The sequence below is a fragment of the Eptatretus burgeri genome, chromosome 9, assembly GCF_056783735.1.
Source record: "Eptatretus burgeri isolate ZD-2024b chromosome 9, Ebu_testis_v1, whole genome shotgun sequence".
Lineage (NCBI taxonomy): Eukaryota > Metazoa > Chordata > Myxini > Myxiniformes > Myxinidae > Eptatretus > Eptatretus burgeri.
Genome location: NC_140969.1, coordinates 46816625 through 46838879, shown reverse-complemented (window position 1 = coordinate 46838879; position 22255 = coordinate 46816625). Strand labels below are relative to the sequence as shown.

The 22255-nt window shown below is 42.1% G+C and overlaps 2 protein-coding genes across 2 annotated transcripts in view; one reads left to right on the top strand and one right to left on the bottom strand.

Annotated features, from left to right (window-relative positions):
- Nucleotides 1-16034, top strand: part of RPAP3 (RNA polymerase II associated protein 3) — a 111334-nt gene extending 95300 nt beyond the window's left edge. The window contains exons 7-11 of the mRNA XM_085895067.1: nucleotides 3526-3657; nucleotides 4769-5128; nucleotides 5270-5367; nucleotides 10456-10556; nucleotides 15638-16034. Coding sequence (XP_085751193.1) covers nucleotides 3526-3657; nucleotides 4769-5128; nucleotides 5270-5367; nucleotides 10456-10556; nucleotides 15638-15726 — 780 coding nt within the window. The 3' untranslated portion in view covers nucleotides 15727-16034. The remainder of the gene's footprint in view (nucleotides 1-3525; nucleotides 3658-4768; nucleotides 5129-5269; nucleotides 5368-10455; nucleotides 10557-15637) is intronic.
- The window catches only part of LOC147020068 (tetraspanin-12-like), a 153498-nt gene that overhangs the window by 46173 nt on the left and 85070 nt on the right, over nucleotides 1-22255 (bottom strand). The gene's annotated exons all lie outside the window — the stretch shown is intronic.

Below are 22255 nucleotides of genomic sequence, written 5' to 3'. Positions count from 1 at the left end.
GTCGAATCCAGATCTGGATTTGGATCCTCACCAAAATCAAATCAATTGGTCGTGGTCACACACCCAACCTGTCCAGCAAGTTTCATCTGAATCCGTCCACAACTTTTTGAGATATCCTCAACACAAACAGACAAACAAACAGACAGAAAGGCATGAAAACATAACCTCCTTCACCTTCGATGGCGGAGGTAAAAAACGCAAAACTGACACTCCTTTCTATGCACATTGGACCACTCAATCAATACCAACCACTTGTACAAAACCATAAACAGCATCACTAACTCCAACAGTGGAATAATACCCTCACATGCAGCCATATCTACCACAGACAATAAACCATCACAGAAACAACAAGCTTACATCCTCGTAGACCACTACGCAAACACAAGTCATATAGGACCCAGGAAAGAGGAAAGGAATATTACAAGATGCAAACTAAGCTGCCAACTTGACAACACCATCACACCATTCACTAACGCACAAACAACAAAAAAGCATCAAAAACTCGCAGGATACCAGTCCTGATAACATCTCCAATTTACATTTAAAACCATTTGGACCACATGGCATATCAGCCCTCGTACATACAAGCAACTTCTCCTACCAACACTCACAAATTCCCCAAATTTGAAAACTAAGCAAAATCATTACCATCCTTAAACCAAACAAAGATCCCACCAAAGCAGCCTCGTACAGACCTATCACATAAACTTGCACACCTTCCAAAGTTCGAGAATGTCTCGTACTCGCACTCACAAACCCTCACATAACTCTGTCACACACCCAACACGGATTCAGACCAAACCACTCCACCACCACTCTCCTCACAAACCCCACACAAAACACTTTTGAAAGCTTCAACAATAAAAAAAAAACCCACCAAAACACTATTCTCACCACAGTAGACCTCAGCAAAGCATTTCACACACTTCCCCAAAGCTTACTCATAAACAAAAGACTCAACACAAACATGCACTACAACACCAAACACTGACTGGCCAACTACCTATCATGCAGACAGTCATTCGTAATTTTTTTTTTTTTTTTTTTTTTTTTTTTTACGGAAAGTCATGCACCCGATGCTTTCCTATCGGAGTCCATCAAGGCTCAGTCCTCTCCCCCACACTCTTTAATCTGTTCCCTCACGACATTCCACAATCATCTGAGAACATACAAGTAGCCTCATACGCAGACGATATAACCATTACCTTGACTCGTAGCAACATGAACTTCAACCCTTCCTCAGCACCCCACCACAGCACAACTTCAACCCTTCCTCAGCACCCTACAAACCTGGCTCACCATCAACAAACTGAAAGTCACCCCTTCAAAATCAACAGTGACTCTTTTTAACAAATTGCACTAAAGAACATAGCGCTGCACCAAACATCACACTGAACAACAACATCTCTATCTCTATCCCTATCCCACACACACACCAACCAAAAATACTCGACATCACTTTTAACACATGTATGTCATTCTCAGATCACATCACAAACATCAAAAAAATGCACACCCAGGATGAACACAATTTGGGCACTCACAGGCTTCGACTTCAGACACCACAAAGAAACAACATCGCTGATATACAAACAGTACATTCAATGAGTTATTAACTACGCAAGCTCATCTTGGGCCTCCAGCCTATCAAACAAATCTCAACACCCTACAAACCAAACAAAACAAAGTCCTTCACATCATCACAGGTTGCACATTAACAACACCCATTGAGCACCTTACCTACCCACAGAAGTAAAAATGCTAAAAATCTAAGACCACTTTGACATGACAGGTGCACAGTTCCTTGCAAAGGCAAGTGCCAACCCTCATCACTCTTGCCGCAACATGTATAATCACCCACAGGCCCCTAGACACATTAAAGGGACAACACAAAGACACGACAGTGACATCCTCCAAAACATCCTCCCAACTAGAGGGGGAGCACTCGGTAGAGTGCAAAACCTCCGCTGCCAATACTGCTTGGTCACTCAAGTGAACCTGATATCCTATTCATTCAATTTGACGTCAACAGTGCTCACAGAGTTATCGTTTGCAACTTTCCCTTTTACTTTTAACTTTTACATACTCAATTTATTCGTCACAACTAGATTCCTTGAGACAAATTGATTTTACGTGGGTATATCCACCTGAAGTTCCAAAATCAGCCGCAATTATAATTTTGGCATGTTTTTTGTTGGAAATCACTTGTAACATGAAGAAAAGCAAAAAAAAAAAAAATATATCGAAATTTTGTTGAAAAAAAGTTGCAAAATTTTTGGGGTTTTTTTCTCTAACAAATTTGGGGGGGGGCAGGGTTGGAAATCACTTAAAACATGTAGAATTGCAAAAACAAAAATTCAAATATTTTTTCAAAATGGCCACCATAGCGGCCATATTGGACTTTGGACCAAGTCCAAAATCTAATGGCATGATCCTTGGACCATACATCATCGCCCCACCAAGTTTCGTCGAAATCCGTCGGAGTTTTTCCGTAATACTGTTCACAAACAAACAAACAAACAAACAGGGGTGAAAACAGTAACCTCCGTCCATCTTCGATGGCAGAGGTTAATGAACAACGGAAGCTACAAAATACACATTCACACCACACTACATCACCATAAAAGCAATCGACAAACTAGGCCAAACGGTATCCTGGGCAGAAAACCCCCACCCATCCATGATGCAGGCCAATTACTCTCCCGGTCCGATCATGTTAACCTTGCACGCCTCCACTGTGGACACCACCCACAGCTCTTACACGACAAACACAAACTCGATGACACCTGCAACCTCTGTCCGGCCGCCCCACACTCAAAAAACACATTTTGGAAGACTGTGTGATCCTGGCTCACCTTAAGCAAGAGCACAACATTATCGATGTGAGGGATTTCTGGGGTTCTCTTGGGAGATCGATTGGCTATCTCCGTGTCGCGGGCCTGTTCGAGCAGAACTGACCGGAGCAACACAACAACATCAACAACACAAAGAGTAAAAACCCTCATAAAAGTGAAAAGAATCGTCAGGGTAAATGATATTTCAACAAGGAATGTAAAGAAACTTTGTAGCAGTTATTCTGGAAATGATGACCTGCCGTGATGCAACTCTTCCCATTGATGTGAAAATGCCATCATGGGGGTGGAGGCATTGAATGATCACAGCAGGGGTCACTCTGGAAAAATGTAAGCCAAGGTGTCACATATAATAATACTGAGGGATTATTCCATGCAGATATTCATCAATGTTGCATACTACAGTACTTCAGGTGATTCAGACAATAACACCAGAAGTGGGTACACGTGGCAGGGAGTGTGAACATCACAATGTTAGTTATAAGCAGATGATAGTTCATAAGTCCACAAACTTTTTCTCTTCTTTTTTTATTTTTTTCTTCAATAAAACATTGTCGGAGCACAAACTCGTAATACATAGATACATAGATAAAAACTGGAGCATTTTTTTTTTTTAAATCATGATGGATAGTGCTGTTGTGCTGCAGTTAATGGTGTCTTTGTATTGAAGGAGCTTGGAACTCGAGAAAGGGGGTTAAGTGAGACTGATGTTATGCACCCAAAAACCCAAGCCAAGGACCTCTCCACTCTCACAGGAAGAGCCATTCGGCCAATTAGCAAGCCAGTCCATCTACGTTCTCAGGCAAGTTCTTGTTTTTTAAATTACTTTAATTGCATTTGATAATTCATTGTGACATTGTGCATAGTTTGGAATTGATGTAAAAATAACTCCTAAAACTCTTCGGTTTGAGCACTTTGGACCCTTACTGGAAAAGATATGCAAAAATATATCGCTTGCTTTTGGATCTTTATTATCTTTTGTCATATGATATTGGTTGTTGTGTATGCCAACAGGATAGATCAGGTGTTGTTTATTCATCAAATTCCTTTTCTGGTGAACTGCCCAGAGGGGGATCTGTCAATTTTTATTGCACAACATACCCATCTTGTACACATTATAGTATTTCGGTGCTTGGTCTCTGACTAAGTATATTATAAATTCCCTCTGTGGGCTGATTATACAGTTCCCACCTTGCCCTCAATCTTTTCTCAGTTGATAACCAGGAATGGCCCCACAAGGCTTCACAAATAGTGTTTGTCCAACCAGATGCTTAATGATAGGTGAATCCTTTGACTCAAAGTCCAAATTGGTTGATGGAAATACTGTCGGACCCCAACATTTGTGGGGGATATGTTCCTGAAAAATGTGAATGTCGGGGCTTTGTTTCAATTGGGGGAAAAGGGGGATAGGTTCCTGGCAGTTCGTGATTCATAAGGGAAAATCAAAAATCCCATGAATAACAGCAAATACGTGAAGCACAGGACTGCAAATATAGAAGCAGGTCACATTTTATGAACCGCGATTACAGTGGGTCTGCAAATAGCAGAACCGCCAATGTTGAGATCAATGGTATTACGGTTCACCTTGTGCCGAAGTGCAAGCTGCTTGAATATGCCAATTGTAGTTGTGTACTGTACACAACGCCCCATGCCTGAACAGCTATGTTATCGAAGATTTGCAACTTTGATCATTGCTTGTATTCGATCAACTTTGATCATTGATCATTGATTGTATTCGCTACCATTAACAAGTTTGATAATCTTAAATTGAGGGGAATTTGTTTAATATTTTAATAATTTACATTCATGATGCTTGCTTCTTTTGGTGCAACAGAAAACATATTCTGTTTAATCCAACTCATCATAAAAATTGATAACCATTTTGACAAATTCCTCCTTTTTTTTCACTTTAGAAACCCCTTCGGATAATTGACGTACAAGAGGTTGAAGAAGATCCTCAATTTCCTGGGAAGAAATTTGTGGGAAAATATGTTTCCGAGAATGAATTGAAGCCATCTGAGGAGTATGTACATGACACCCACAAGGACTTTGCCATAAAGCCTTCAGTGGGGGCGTTGCATCAAAGTGGAGTTGTGAAAAACACAGGCACACAACAAAGAGGAGGGATAGGTGTAGGTGAGGCTGCTATGGTGAAAGAAGCAACAAGATTGTTGAACTTGACTCTGCCACCCACCCCACTAAATGCCTTCCAACTAGAAACAGACCTCCGCAAACTACGCAGCCGGCCTGATATGTCGCACCGCTATCTGAAGGTGTGTCCAAATACAAATGTGCTACCATGTATAGAAATTGCACAAGTCATAATTAATTACCAGGTAGAGATACTTATTTCTGCAGTGTAGGAAAAAGATACTTCTTATGAAACTGACATTGTGTGCACACATATTTTGCAGCAAATAGAACCAACGACACTCACAAAGATCTTTCAGAACTCTCTCGAGCCAGATGTGCTGTACCAAATCCTGCACATCATGGAACAGTCATTCATTGTGTATGTTCTCTTTATCCTACTGTTCTCGTATGGTAATTTTACCTTTAAGGGTGGAAGCCTAAATTTTCTTTTATATTTCAGCAGCTTTTATAAACAGAAGAATGCCCAAGGGCTGAGATTCATTGTATTGTCTTTATATTATTATTGATAAACCAAAGACCTATTTGATTATGAAGTGCTACTTTAAAGTTGACTTCTTTTTTTGGGGGTATGCAAAGTCATGGCCTCATCAAAGAACCAGGACACAACAGAACAAAAATGTGCAACAGAAAAGGGGGGGTAGGGTTGCCAACAGCAGGGTTGAGGGACAAAATACACGGAGAAGGGCAAACAAGGGATGCGGGTAAGAATGAGGGTTGGGAAGAATGCATTGGTTGGACAAGATGGATACAGAAGAAAACTCGGGAAGGAAAGACTAGAAACTTGCAGTGGCGGTGGGGGGTGAGCTGGTTGACCGGGGTAGAAAATATTGTTATGGATCCGGGTTTTGAGTTTCGCCACGGGGGGGAAGCTCTCGAGTTTCTGTTGAACACCCAGTCCTAAGGCCACCGGGCACGAATAACTTTGTGCTCTGGCGGGTTGTTAAGCAACCACAAGTGCTGATTGGTACTGCCATCATTGCATTACCTCGCGTGATATCTCGCGGATGGCGGCACCACGGGGGTATTGTGCCCTCAATGCGTACTTTAACTCACCGGATCCGGTGCAGCCGAGCGAAGCTGCGAGTACGCATCGGCTAACAAGAGAAAATTATGTGGGGCAGAACTTCCCAGCTAAACTACATGCGGACTACGCTGGACCAATAGAGAAAAGACGTGACAAACTGGGTACATTTATTACAAGCAGGTAGGGCAAAAGAACATGCAAATATTTACAAAGAACAATGAAAAAACAGGGCAGAACTTGTACCGATACTACACTTCTCCAATCTTATCTTGCATGAGGACAGGTGCCATCAGAAACATTCCCCGAGGAAAGTTAGGGAGAAAAGAAAGACGAGGTGTTGGTGACCTCTTTGTTGCCTCTCGCAGTCGATGGACCAACACTTCCCAGTCGCTTTAGAGGGAGGGAAGAAGGGAGAAAACTGGGGATGTCTCATGCTGCGTGGTCAGAGAAGGTGAGATGAGGTGTAAGTGAAATGCAGATGAGGTGCAGAGAAGAAAATGGAAAGAGGTGCATTGTATGGGGTCACTCTGAAAAGAACGTGTGTCAGGACTTGCCCTTGCCGATTGTTCTTTTGCATGCACAGCAGATGAGATGGAAAACAAGACAGAACGTGTGAGAAGATAGTCCTAATGATGTGTGAGGAAGTCTAAGTGTAAATGTGTTTTGGCTTGGCTCTCATGAATGTGCTCAGCACGGCGCCTGGATCACTGTCCCACCCAGCGCCCCCGTTCCACCTGCTCCATTACACAAGCTACATCTGCCTGTTCAGCTTCACCTTCCATCCCGTACCGCTTACCAAACCAAAAATATAAAGCCAAATGCATTCTGTTTCTTTTTTATTTTTTATCATTGTTTGGCGAGGTCAGAGTCTAAATATGAATCGGGCTGGACAGTTTGCGTTTCCAAGCATCCCTATTGGTGCACTGGCACTTCCCCTGGTTTTGGCCCCGCCATTCGTAGACTTGGCATCGGAAATGGCCTCATTCGCTTCTGTGTCTCACCACACCACTCATCTCCAACTTTAACATGGGGAGAGGGTATCTAGTAACGCTCTCCACGAACATGTGCTGGACACAAAATGGGGGCCGTAATTGAATAGAGTGTGAGGGCTAGCCATGCGATGTTGAATGGATTCTTGCACACACTTGCGCTTCAAGCTACATGCCAGAACGTCTCAAGCACAAGCATCTGTAATGGTATGTGGTGCCCATTATTCCCCAACATCTCTAAAGGGCAGTGGTGGTGACTGTGGTTGTGGAATTCATAGCGGTGGTGTTGTGAGTTGTGGCGAGGTGTTTGAAGTGTCGTAGCCGTGAGTTATGGTGAGGTGATTGAAGTGTGGCAGTGGTTGTGGCAGTTAATGATGAAAGTAAGTAAGCAAGCTTGGATTGATGTTGGGATTTTCATAAAGGCTTTGTGGTAGTCGTAGAAATGTTGTGGCATTGGGGATCAAGTACGGCAAAGGTCTGAGGTGATGTGCCGTTGGAGAATGGCACGAAGTTTGAACGAGGTTTTGGCGGCACATGCTAATGAAGGCTACCCTTGTTGCTATGCATGAATGGAAAGTTGTGTGTAGTAGTAAAGTACAATAAAATGGACAGAGGATGAGAATAAAGACCTGCCTAAAAGCCCTCACAATGCATTTTGTCCCATAAACCCACTAGACCTAAGGAAAGGGCTATCTAAAACGAATACTAATGAAATAACTGTCTCGAGACCGCTATATGGTGTGTTCCATAGCCACTGGGGGGGGGGGGAGTGGAGGGGGTTCCCTTTTCGCAAAACCACAATATTGCCGTTTTGGATGAGAGATGATCTGAGATGGTGGTGAACAGCTGTCTTGAAAACCTGGATGAAATGATGAGATTGAAGAGAATGTGGAAGTTGGTTCTGTAGGTGGGGGGAAAAAAGAGGAATGAATGATTGGAGGTGAGCATTGGTTCTGGATTTTGGGAGTTTCACCAGAAGGGTGTTGCTGGTGGACCTTACAGAAATCTGGGGGGAGTTATAAAGAGGACAGAATGTGCAAGACCAGAAAGGAAGTGGAAGAAGACAGACACCACCGACTTGTCTGCAATGGTAAAGTGATAGGCCCATAGACTCGGCTTCATCATGGGCGATTCCATGATCTTGAAGGCCTTGGTTTCCAAGGTGTGAGACAGGAGAGCCAGCCCAGAGGGGAGAGCAGTATTCCATCTAGCTGTAGATGAAGGCCTTTTCAGTGGATAAAAGTTCAGGTATGCCAAGGAAGGACTTTGTACAACAAAGGATGCCCAGTCAGCGACTGGCTTTGGAAGCTAACTTTGAAATGCGGTTTGCACAAGAAAGATCATGGCTGATTGTGAGACCCAGGAGTTTGAATGACTGAACTTCCTCAAGAGGATTGTAAAGAAAGTAGATAAGAGGGTTTGCCAGTTTGTCGTTTCAGAAAGAGAGAGTGAGTATGAGATTTGTCAGGATTGAAAGACCAATTCCAAGTGTTTGACCAGCTTGTGATTTTGTCAAGATCTGAACAGAGGGAAGTGGCTGCTGACTGTCTGTCTGAAGGAGGGGGTGTGTCGTGGTCGAGGGTGGAGTCATCAGCAAAGTGAGAAAGGGGATTTTCCAGTCAGAGAGATCATTGATGAAGATTAGGAATAGGACTGGGCCAGAACACTGCCTAGGGCACTCCAGCCTTGACAAGAAGATGGGATGAAACGATTCCATTGAGAACCACACGTTGGCAAGGAGAGTAGAGGAAGTCAGTGACCCAAGAGTGGAGTTCGCCTTGGATGTTATCGACAGAGAGTTTGTAGAAGAACGTGGGATATTGTATCAAAAGCTCATGATATGTCTCGGGAGACGGCCCTGCTCTCATGTCTGACATTGAGGGCCACGATCAATTGTTTGGAGAGTAGAAGCAGTCTGTCCAAAGTAGAGCCTGATCCAAGTTGATGATCTGAGATGAGGTCATTGGGTGAAAGGAAGGATTTCATCTCTTCTGTGATAATGGATTCCATGATCGTTTTGATGATTGGAAGCAAGCTGATATCTGTGGTTAAGGAGATTGTTTTTTTTTTTTTACACCTTTTTTTCTGATATGCAGTGATGTTGGCTGATTTCCAAATAGACGGAAGATGACCTTAGGCAAATTGTAGGGTGAAAAGAGCAGAAAGAGGATGTGCAAGAGCAGCAGAGCCTTTTTTCGGACACTTGAGCTGATAATTCCCATGCAGGATCAGTCTAGGGTTGCGTAAAATTTCTCCATCTCAGGTGAAAAAGAAAGAATCCAGCAGTTGCGGGAAACAGCGCAGGGTGAGTACAGAGGGTGAGGTGTTGGGGACACAAGATTTAGAAGCAAACACAGAATTGAGGCATTCGGCCTTCTCACCAGTGGAGTCGGCTGTGGTGACATTTGAAGTTAGGGAAGGGATGCAGGAGGAGCATGCACAAGACAGACTTAACAAGGTCTGATCAGTTTTTAGAGGAGGGAGACAAGTTTTCAAGTTTGGACAGAGGTTTTTTTTGCTCTCCTAAGAGTGGAGACACCCTTGTGGCCTTTGTGGAATGATCTGAGGTTGCCTTCGGTCAGATTTGCCTTCCAGGAAGAGATCGTATGTCGTTTCAAGGCAACTGCCTCACCACCAGATTCAGCATACCATGGGTTGGAGGATGGATATTATAACTGAAGTCGAGATGGATTTAATCTGTGCATAAGGGAGAGCGAGTTTCTGTGGAAGAATTCCCAGGCTGAGCTAATATCAGGGCTGGTAGATATCTGTGACCTGTCCTTAAGTGTGATGGCTACTTGCAGTCCCTGTCAGTTTTCCTAAGTGAACAGCCAGACTCGCCAGTAATGAAGCCATTCTCCGAGAATGGCTTGAGGGTTGTTGACCTTCACAAGCACATGATCAGATGAACCAATTGGAGCAGACGAAGAGCCTGAGACATTGGTGTTGAAGCTGGTCAGAATCAAATCCAGAAGGGAGGATTTGCCAATGGGAGAAATCCAGGTTGTAAAATTTACAGATTGAGTCAGTCCCAAGAAGTCACAGAAGTCCTTTGCTGAAGTGCTTTGGCTGGTGAGAGAGGTACCAACACCCAGCCAAGTTGCATGGTGACAATTGAAATCACCATGAAAAAAAATAAAAACTTAAAAACTGATAATTACTTCATGTAACTATGATTGCATGTGGTGTTTGTTTTTTTTGTTTGTTGTTTTACTACAAATTTTAATATTAAGAAAGTTTTTAGCAATTCAGCAGTAAGGGCAACTTTAGTGAATTTCGCAGTAATTTGGTGGAGATGGCTACCTCATGTCCACAATCATTCAAAAAGCATATGTGATGTCACATGTTGCACTGCTAATGATGGACCCACAAACTCAGAAGTTTAACTGAAATGTCACTTCATCCTTCCCCTCCCATCCCCATCTTTTTCAAGTCATGAGGAGCCTGCACTCACTTTTGCTTTCATGCAGAACCTGTCAGAGGTGTCACGCTTCGACATGGCAACCATGTTCATGGAGACGAAAGAAACTTGTGGTGAGGAACTGCTGTTGCAATAATGTACAGTATTTGAATAATGTATAACTTTTAACAGAAGTGCAAAATTGCAGTACACTCTTGTTAAGATGAATAGATCATTCCCTTCAAGCATTCACTTTCATCAGTATTTGCCTTCACTAGGATGCCAAAAAAAAAAAACGAGAAAGAGCAATCAAAGATTCCAGACCCTTGCCAGGACTTATTTGGTGTGCTGGTGTGTTTGTGCTTTTGTGGTGTGTCGATGCATTGACAACATGACATTGACAACATTGACATTTGACATTGACAACATTGACAACAACATACAGCGGATAAATGGACCTTTTCGGTTTTATTGTGTTGATTCATGTTCCAATCCCATGTATTTTTGACGTAGTCACGTTTCATACGTTCTAGACTTGAACACACTCTAATAGTGCATCCTTTATAGAAATACTTGCATTGTGCATGCTGAACAATGGTTTTGCAAACGCACACCTTTTTCGAAAATCCGTCTAAGAGCGAAAATCTAGTCAATGGTGCATCTTCTGTCTTTTTAAATAAAACTATCCTGCTGTTCTGTCGTTTTCCTTATTGTCTGCCTGATCTAGATTAGCAAAAGTCTGAAGAATACTTTGCTTGAAACAGATAAATTTATTCTGCGATAATTTTTGTATTCCTGCCTTATTCGTTTTTCGGTCATCCCGCCAGACCAAATGTCCGTCCGTACGTCCGTCAACAATTTTTCTTTCCGATCTTGATGAAACGAAGTATGTGGGTAAAGGTCGATGAGTGTTGCACAACGATATAACTTTTGTCCGGGTTCAAGGTCAAGGTCAGGGTCAAGGTCATGAGGTCACCTAAGTTATTAAAATCGCAATTTTCAAAACCTATCTAGTCTGCCATTCTTCAAGATATTCGGCAACTGTTTATTGATTATGATAGTAAAAAATATTATCTTGTATCTAACCGGACAGATTTTTGAATTTCCTTCCCGTTTGATCGTCACATGATCTGGAAGATGGCCAAAAACGCTGATGCGATTCGCAAAGAAGGAAGGAAGGAGAAATGAAATATAAATCAAAAACACATTTTTAGCCTTTTATATTTACACATTTTCCGCCGAAGGTGCATAAGTTTCAAAACCCGAAATGTAAACGTCGGCATTTATTTTCAAAATATGATTTCGTGCGCGAGCGCGCGCCAAAATGCCGAGTCCAAACCAAACTGCGCAACTTCAACCAAACTTAAACCAAATTGCGCAATTCGAGCTGCGCAGTAGAACTGCGCAGTAGTCTTCGGTCATAACTGAACATTGAGAACTTGTGGTATTATACAGATGACCGTCACCCCCACACGGGGGTAATTTTTTCTTACGAAATCTAAAGATTTCGTAAGCATATTGATGACTTCCGTCCTCTGTTTGTGTGTTTGTTTGTTTGTGTGTGTTTGTGTGTTTGTTTGTAGGCACGATAACTCGAGAACGGAAGAAGCTACCAATGTCAATTTACACCACGTGATTCAGGAGGGTGATGGCTCGCGCTGATTAGATTTTGGTCAAAATCGGTCAAAGGTCAATGTCACAGTGAGGTCAAACATTCGATTTTTGATGGTTTGATACAGAATCATCGTAGAAACTTCTGGTTTGTGTCGCTACCTTCTCTGGAGACAGCTTTTATTAGACAAGGTCAGAGGTCAAGTTGACGATTTCGTAAGGACCCATCTCTGACTGCTTGTTTATTTTTTTTTTTGTATGCAAAGTCGAGGCTTGTGGAGGAGCTAGAGCATAACTGTTTAGGACACAACAGAACAAAAGGAACAATAGATTAAGAGAGGGGGGATAGACACCAACAGCAGTGTTGAGGGAGACTTGGACAAATAAGGGATTTTGGGAAGAATGAAGGGTGGGGATGGACAAGGTGGTTACAGAATGAAAGACTGAAATTTGAAGAGGTGGGCTTGGGGATGGTTAACAGCAGTCAAAAAGATCATGGATTTGGATTGGTGATGATCTGAGATGGTGGTGAACAGCTGTCTTGAAGATGTGAATGGAAGAATGAGATTAAAGAGGATGTGGAAGTTGATTCCACAGCCAGGAAAAAAGAGGAATAAATGAGTGGAGGTGAGCAGTGATCCTGGATTTAGGTAGTGTAACCAGAAGAAGGTTGAGGGTGGACCGTGTGAGCTCTGCAGAAACCTGGGGGCTGACAAAGCATGGAAAGAGCAGAGGGTGCAAGACCAGAAAGGAGGCAGTAGAAGACAGAGACCACCGACCTGTCTGCGATGGCGAAGTGATAGACCCATAGACTCAGCTTCAGCGTGGGAGATTCCAATGATCTTGAAGGCTTTGGTTTCCACTGGCCTCAAGCTGAACAATATGTGATGCAGGGGAGAGCAGCCTTGATCTTGTGTCTGACATTGAGGGCATCCATCCATTGTTGGGTGAGTGGAATCGGAATGTCCAAGGTAGTGACATAATCTGAACGCAAATTGATCATCTTAGATGAGGCCGTTGGAGAAAAGGAAGGACACCCTATCAACTGCGATGATGGACTCCATGACCTTGCTGATGATCAGAAGAAAGCTGATTGGTGTGTAGTTAAGGGGATCGGTTTTTGCACCTTGTTTATGTAACTAATGGGTCCATTGGACCAAATTTTCATTAGTCTTAACGGCCTTGTAGCATACCTGCCTGCCATACTGCTTGAGCATTAGCTTGCCTTTTCACCAAACCCAGATGAGCTTGGGGCAGGGCAGGGATCATCCATTCGTTATTATTATTGCCAATTTGTACTACTATTATTATTATTATTGTTGTTAATGTCAATAGTATGAATAGCTCGCTATTGTGTGCAGCCTGTGGCTGTTGGTTGCATCATTTTCTGGGGACACGGCTGTGCCGCTGATGCACTGCCCTCTTATTGCCAGTGCACGAGTACTCATTTCGCCGACCTCACCTGGTGTGAATTCAATGGAAACGGGGCAGTACCTAAAGACCATAAGAGCTTAAGCCAGCCACATTAACCATGAAACAAACATCAGATACAATAGTATTAATATAATATATGCTTTGTTAAAATATTAATATTTTTGTTATTTATTTTGTAATTAGAATGCCATGCTGTGGAATGACCTCTTAAGCAGATATATATATATATATATATATATATATATATATATATATATATATATATATATATATATATATATATATATATATATATATATATATATATATATATATATATATATATATATATATATATATATATATATACACACACACACACCTTAACATGGCATGTGTTTAAAACATGGGAATTATTTTGGGTTCTTTGTAGCTAATTAGCCTAATCAACTCAGGAGATAATTTTGGTGTGTCACACTCCACATCAGAAAGCCCCCATAGAACACACACACACACACACACACACACACACACACACACACACACACACACACACACACACACACACACACACACACACACACACACCTCATCCATTTATAGTAGATGTGATGATGGTGGATTTCTAAGCAGATGATAAGCAAGGGCAAAGTTTTTGGGTGAAAAGAGCAGAAAGCGGAAGTTCAAGAGCAGTACAGCGGGTCTTTCGGGCACGTGAGCTGATGCCGTCTGGTCCAGTTGCAGAATCGTTGTCAAGAGCAGGTACAGAGAGGCACAGGTTGGGATACAGAATTGAGGAATTTGGCCTTCTCACAAATATTGTCCACTGTGATGCCATTTTAAGTGGGGGAAGGGATGGAAGAGGTTGGGGGGGGGGACATATGATAGAGACAGACTTAACAAGGTGCCACCACATTTTTGAGGTAGACAAGTTTGAAAGTTCTGCAGAGATCTCATGCTTCCAAGGTTATAGCAAGGTCATACTTTTGACAAAGTCCTCGATCCTGCTGTATACAATTTGCTGGTGCCACCAGCCCAGACTTGATTCTGATGCAACGTAATGCTCGATGACGTATAGCCAGGATCATATTGGAGTACCTCAAGCAGGAAACCGTCTGTATAGGTAATGAAGTCATTAATCGGGAGGTAATGGAAAGATCTTTGTAATACATTGAGCCCAGACCTCGATCCGATGCAATATATTTGCAACCTTCGAGGACACCGTTCGTCAATGTCCTAACCTTCCACATAACCTTGGGTAATTTGGACTGGCAGTGACTGAAGAATGGAACATGATCTCATGAAACCTCATCCTGTCTCTATGAAGATAGCATTCCATGGATATGTAGGCACTGTATCCATGTCAGGGGAGTGCACATCAGCTTCCTGTTTTGTAAGGCATTTGAGGTTTGAAAATGTCACCTTTCTAATATTTTTGGAGGTAGCTTGTATTATGCATAAGCTCTTCCATTAATTTTTAAATAATATGAAAAAATACACTTGAACATTCATCTTGAGGGAGCATCTACTATATCGTAATTAGCAAATCCAGTCATTTCAAGGCTTTACTCAGGACAATATATCGAACAAGGTTCCCCACCCCCAACCTTTTGTTTTAATTCCCTTCATCTGACACCGCTTTGGCAATGACATTCTAAAAGCTTATTTGTGAAAGAACCAAGAATGTGCCATTTCTTTACAGTCAAACCCCGCTATTCGTGGACCCCGCGTATTCGTGGTTTATAAAGTGCGACCTGCTTCAACATTCGCGGCCCTGTGCTTCGCATATTCACGGGATTTTTGATTTTCCCTCATGAAACACGAACCGCCAGGAACCTATCTCCCATTTTTCCATTGAAACAATGCCTCACTATTCACGGTATTTTCTAGGAATGTATCCCCTGCGAATAGTGGGGTCCGACAGTATTTTTAAAACTCCAACTGAACAAAATGCTCAAGCTTCCCTTCCATAATCATTGTGCTTCTCTCTGAAATGCATTTGCTTGAGTTGATTCCTAGTGCACTTCTTTACCACTGTTTCAATCTGAGATGGATTACAGGAATGTGGTGCCTTTAGATTGCTTGGAAAGTTCAGCAGTTGTGAGTTTAATGTACCATTTCAGAGTTCACATGAAAGGATGGTCCACCACCAATTGCAAACTAACATTCACTTTCCCCCATTGCTGTGCAGTTGCCAACGCTCTGCTTGACCATGCCGCATCATGTCCCACTGTGAATACCACAAAGCTCATGGAGCTGAGGAAGAAATACAGAGTTTGATCAGAATATTTTCCAGCACCTACCTGCAATGCATGAATGACCACAAATCTGCAGTATGGATCGATCAAATGTCTGTCACCATAGAGGATTAAGCCTCAGTCATGTTCGTCATGGATACCTCTTGGACATTTTGCACCAAAATTAAGTTTTTGTTTTGCTTGTTACTAAAGAGGCTTTTGCAGAAAATTAATTGTATAATTAGGTTGTTTGTTCTCTCTCTCTCTCTCTCTCTCTCTCTCTCTCTCTCTCTCTCTCTCTCTCTCTCTCTCTCTCTCTCTCTCTCTCTCTCTCTCTCTCTCTCTCTCTCTCTCTCTCTCTCTCTCTCTCTCTCTCTCTCTCTCTCTCTCTCTCTCTGTCTCTGTCTCTCTCTCTCTGTCTCTCTCTCTCTGTCTCTGTCTCTCTCTCTCTCTCTGTCTCTCTCTCTCTCTCTCTCTCTCTGTCTCTCTCTCTCTCTGTCTGTCTGTGTCTCTCTCTCTCTGTCTGTCTCTCTCTCTCTCTCTCTGTCTCTCTCTCTCTCTCTCTCTCTCTCTCTCTCTCTCTCTCTCTCTCTCTCTCTCTCTCTCTCTCTCTCTCTCTCTCTCTCTCTCTCTCTCTCTCTCTCCTGTTGACTACATTTGAAACAAGTGAGGATGCAACGTAGGTCTCCTTGATCTTTTCTATCAGTCAGGTGAAGTTGGGTTTGTTTGGAAGAAAAAAAAAATTATAACTAAGTTTGCCATGTAACCATGCAAAGGTGATTTTTGCCTCATTTGTGATGTACAGTTGCTGATTTTAGAAATTGTTTTTGATGTGCTAAATACAGATGGTTCAGTGTTGAACTTGACTGTTTGCACTTTTTTTGTTCAAATGTGGATTCTGATGTGCATGTGTATGCAGCTACAAGGCCCTTGAATAAATAGACCCATTTATATATATATTTTCTCTCTTTTCTCTGGGTCTTGAAAGGTAACTTTACAGACATCTCCCACATTTCCTCATAAATGACAGTTATTGTAAGCATTTATTTTGGAGTGTGTCCCTCCAGGCCATCCTACCAGCCCTATACTGCAATTCCTCTAGCAAATTTGCCAGTTTTGGCAAAACGCTTGATTACAGCATATTGCTTGAACTATGTATAATCTGTTGAATATAATGCAAATCACCTCGTTAATTGTATTGCACTAGTTCACTAGTTCGTGACACGTAATGGCAACTATTGTCAATCATGTGACGTGCACTTGCTGAGGTGTTGCAGATACAGCATAAGCAGTCGCAATAACAATTGGATGTTGTGTTGCCGTTATCTCATACAAGAGCATCCTGGAAAACTGATACATCTTGCACTATAAAAGTGAATTTGTTTTTGTTTTGTTTCGTAATGTTTTTATTTTATTTATATATGCTTCAAAAACTTTTAAAAAAACCTACTGAACCATATCCACCCAAATTTTGCATGTTGCTTAAGGGTACCCTAAACATGATTTCAGAGTAGCATATCTGGGGGAGGAAGTTCAAGATGGGGGGGGGGTGGAGGGAAGACCCAAATTCTCTCTATGTAAATGTGTACCATGTAGTGCCACCTTGTGTTTTGTGATATTACAAATCATCTTCTCATGATATAAAGAAAGTTTAAACAACTTGATAATATGCATTATGGTGATATTGAAATCTGAGTGAGAATAGTTCAAAATGTTTCATTTTATTTATTTTAAGTGGAGGTTCAAACCAAAGCATCCAACACTGAGCTCACAGTGAAGCGGAAGTGATTTTTGCTCACACCATATACAGTGCCTGTAGACAGTCTGCACTCTCAAAATTTTCACCTTTTGTTGCCTTGTAGCCTGGAATTAAATTGCATTAAATTAAACTTTTTCCACATTTTATTTACACATCGTAACCCACAACTTCCAAGTGAAAAACAAATTCTACAGATTTCAAAGATCCATGAAGAACACAAAACTAGAATATCTTGGTTGGATAAGTGTCCCCCCCCCCGCACCCCCCTCCCCCGAGTTAATACCTGGTGTAAGCACCATTGACAGCAATTACAGCTGTGAGTCTGTTGGGATAGGTCTCTACCAACTTTGCACACCTTGACTGAGCAATATTTGCCCATTCTTCTGCACAAAACTGTTCAAGCTCAGTGAAGTTGCGTGAGGATCATTGACGGACATAAATCTTCAAGTCATGTCACAGATTTTCGATTGTATTTTGGTCGGGACTCTGACTGGGCCACTCAAGAACATTTATATTTTTGTGCCTTAACTACGCGAGTGTAGCTTTGGCTGTGAGCTTCGGGTCATTGTCATGCTGAAAGGTGGACTTCCGTTCCAATTTCAGCTTTCTTGAAGAGGACAGCAGGTTTTCCTCTAGGATTTTTCTGTATTTTGCTCCATCCATTTTCCCTTCTATCCTGGCAAGTGCCCTAGTCCCTGCTGATGAGAAACACCCCCAAAACATGATACTGCCACAGTAGGGATGCTTCTGCCATGCTTCACAGTAGGGATGGTGTTCTTTAGGTGATGTCCTGTGTTGGGTTTGCATCAAACGTAACGTTTTGCATTTAGGCCAAAAAGTTCCATCTTGATTTTGTCAGACCACAAAGCTTTTTACCACATGGCTTCAGAATCTATGCAGTGGTTTTTTGCATACCTCAAAAGGGACTCAAGGTGGGCTTTTTTTTGAGTAATGGCTTCTTTCTCGCCACCCGAACATGCAGACCAGACTTGTGAAGTGCTTGAGATGTTGTTGGCATATGCACACAGTAACCAGTGTCTGCCATAAAGGCCTGTAGCTCTTACAAAGTTGCCATCGGCCTCTTGGCCTCTCTGATCAGTCTCCTCCTTGCTTGTTCATTCAGTTTGGAGGGACGGCCGAATCTAGGCAGGGTCTTAGTGGTACCATACGCCTTCTGCTTTGTAATTATTGTCTTTACTGTGCTCTAAGGGGTATTGAAGACCTTTGAAATATTTTTATACCCATTCCCTGATCTGTGCCTTTCCACAACTTTATCCTGGAGGTGTTTTAAAAGCTCCTTGGTTCTCACGGTTGAGTATTTGCTGTGAAATGCACTACCCAGCAGAGGAAACCTACAGGAACAGCCGATTTTATTCTGAAATAATCAGAATCACTGCAATTTAATACAGATTGAGGCCAATTAACTTGGTGTGTGATTTTGAATGTGGTTGGTTGCACCTGAGCTAACTACTTCTGCCACTGAAGGTGAAGGAAGTTATGTTTTCACCCCTTTCTGTCTGTCTGTTTGTATCATGCCGAGTGTTGGCTTAATGGGTGGGGTGGCAGGCTTTGGATCCTCGGGTACTGAGTTCAAATCCTGCTCAGCTGTTAAATTAATACCAGGTGGGGTTAACTCGACCTATCATCCTTCCGAGGTTGGCAAAATGAGTGCCAGCATGCTGCTATACTGTGTCGGAGTGGTGACCTGTCCAAGATTATGCCCAATAGCCAAAGAGACTGCTTAAGCAGCGCCAGCCAACGCTCTGCACAGTCTGGTCCCAATCTCCTTGTGTACAGGATATCTCAAAAAGTTGTGGACGGATCCGGATGAAATTTTGTGGACACGTTGGGTGTGTGATAAGGACGAACTGATTAGATTTTGGTGAAGATCTAGATCCGGATCCAACTACTAGAATTTTTTAAGTGATTCTTCACCATCGAGAGAGGGCTAAAAATGATACATAGCACGATATCTCAAAAAGTTGTGGACGGATTCGGACGAAACTTGGTGGACACGGGTGTGTCGCAAGGACTTATTGATTTTATTTTGGTGAAGATCCGATTGCGGATCTGGATATGAGAATTTTTTTAAGTGATTCTTCACCATTGAGAGATAGGGCCAAAAACGATAAATAACATTATATTTCAAAAATGTATTGGGACTGGTATGTTCTCGTGGATCAGGCATGACGTGGCGGAGGTTTGCAGTCTACTGAGTGCCCTTCTAGTTTACAATTTCAATTATAAGAGGGGTGGACACTTTTCCAACCGAGATATTCTAGTTTTGCATTTTTAATTAATTTTCTGAAATTTGTAGAATTTGTTTTTTCACTTGGAAGTTGTGGGTTACGATATGTAAATAAAGGTGGGAAAAGTCTGATTTAATGAAATTTAATTCCCGGCTATAAGGCAACAAAAGGTGAAAATTTTGAAAGGGGGTGTAGACTTTTTCTCTGGGCACTGTATAAGCAGCAAGGATGGTTGACGAAGGTTATGTTAGCTGACTTCGAAACAGATGATAGATGAACACTGGCAAATGATTGAATGAATAGTGCAGAATGTTTGTGAAGTGCAACAGCTGTCTTTTGATTAAATCAGTCAGTGAAGCGATGGGTAAAAATGTCTTGTCGTTGTATATTTGTCAGTTAATGTGTGCTATTATATACCAGTAGAGTAAATTTGTGGTTTGACCCCAAAAAAATTGATACAAAAGGTTTTTCAACGGTTTTGGGTAGGTTTTGACCTCCAAAATAACATACTAAAAATCTACTCAAATCCACCTACCGGAAAGGGCCTATTTTCAAGATGGCGTCCAAAATGGCCGCCGTGGGCTTAAATTTCCATAGAATGTGCAATAGCTGGCCTACATTTGTGATTTTTGTGTCAATTGCTATGTTTTGGAGGTCAACAAATCCAATGAAACCATTTTCAAAGCTGATCAGTGATGGGAAAAACCTTAAATCCAAGATGGCGTCCAAAATGGCCGCCATGGGCATAAAATTGCTACTAAATTGTCAATAAATACCGTGCATGTGTGATATATGTGTCGATTTCTATGTGTTGGCAGACAACAAATCCACTGATATCATTTTCAAAGTTGATCAGTGATGGAAAAGCCTTAAATTCAAGATGGCATCCAAAATTGCCCCCCAAAATGGCCACCATGGGCATAAATTTGCTACTAAATTGTCAATAAATGCTGTGCTTGTGTGATGTATGTGTCGATTTCTATGTTTTGGAGGTCAACAAATCACCTGATATCATTTTCAGAGTTGACTAGTGATGGTAAGGCCTTAAATCCAAGATGGCGTCCAAAATTCCCCCCCCCCCAAATGGCCACCATGGGTGTGTACTTGTTTTAAAACAGGCAATAAATGGACTACATTTGTAGTGTTTGTGTTTATTCCTATGTTTTGGAGGTCATGCCCAATCCTTCAAATAGTGTCTACCTGAAAAATTGTCCCGTGTGTAGTGATCAGAATTAATTGACCATCTTGTGCATAACATAAATAAAAATATGCTTTGGTAATTTAGAAAGTAATAAATTAATCAGCTCTCACAATGATCACCATTTCCTCTAGAACGTACTTTCAATTAAAATGCCTTCAAGTTAGGGTAAATCGAAAACATCAACGAAAGTTCGTTCATTGAAGTAGCATTTACCATAGATAAAATATGCTTCCTCTTCGTCCTCCGATACTGTCTTGTTGAAAGGATTTTCGCAGGTATCAAGTTGACAGGGTCCGCAGACGCTGTGGCATGGCAGACCGTATCCCCTACAGCTACAGCGACTTGTTCTACAGCCAGTTGTGCAGTTGCATCGGATCATCTTCAACAACTTTTCTGGAGCAGCGTCCTTGTCTGACATGACTGGAACTAGTTTATTGTCCTCCAGTTTCCAACCCCAGTCTGTTGCCTTCAAGTTTCCGTTCCTCCCCATCCAGACCATAATCTGATGGTATTCTCTCAGAGAGTGAAACCTTGTTGAAGACGCTGTTGGTGGCAGACGTTCTGGGGTGACAAACGACTTAGCTGAAGCCAGTTTCTTCACAAAGACATTATATCGCAACTTGGCGAGGGAATCACAGGGATGTCCTCCAAATAATGCTTTCATGGCATTGTTGCCGTTTTCCACAACCATGTATCTTGTTTGGTTGGGGACAAGGAAGGTGTTTGCACAAGTCTTGATTGCTGAATCCCCCTTTGCCAGTTTCTGAAATGCTGACTTTTTTCCAATTCCAAATACTCGAGATGTCGAGTCACACCCAGTGAAGGCATGAAGGAAGAGAAGATGTGGGCATAGCTCTTCACCCAATGATACTTTCAGCTGGTTGATATTGTGCACCTTCCAGTTCCTGGATGAATTGTCAGAACGAAAATACAGTTCTTTGCTGTCGACGCTAGCGTAATGCAATAATAGCACCAACAGATCTGTATCTTCTCCAATCGGGGTAGTTGATTGTTGGTATGACGATGTCACTGCCGCTTTTACTATGTCTACATCGGCATCCCCTGGTGCATGAATTACGTTCAAGCCAATTTTCTTCATTTCCTCACTGATGAGGTTGATGAGCTGTTGCTTGTTGGAGCTCCTGGACAGGAACTCATCCTTTTTTGCCAGAGAATTCTGTTCCAGGTGTGAAGCTTACTTCGGGATGAACAATATGGCCACGGCGCTTGTGTGTATTGTCCTTAATAGATGGTCCATCATCATAACCATCAAAAACGACTGTTGCTTTTCCATAGTGACGAATAGTGAAGTCAGCATACGACTTGGCTATCACATTGAAACTGTCCCCGGCTGTCCATGACA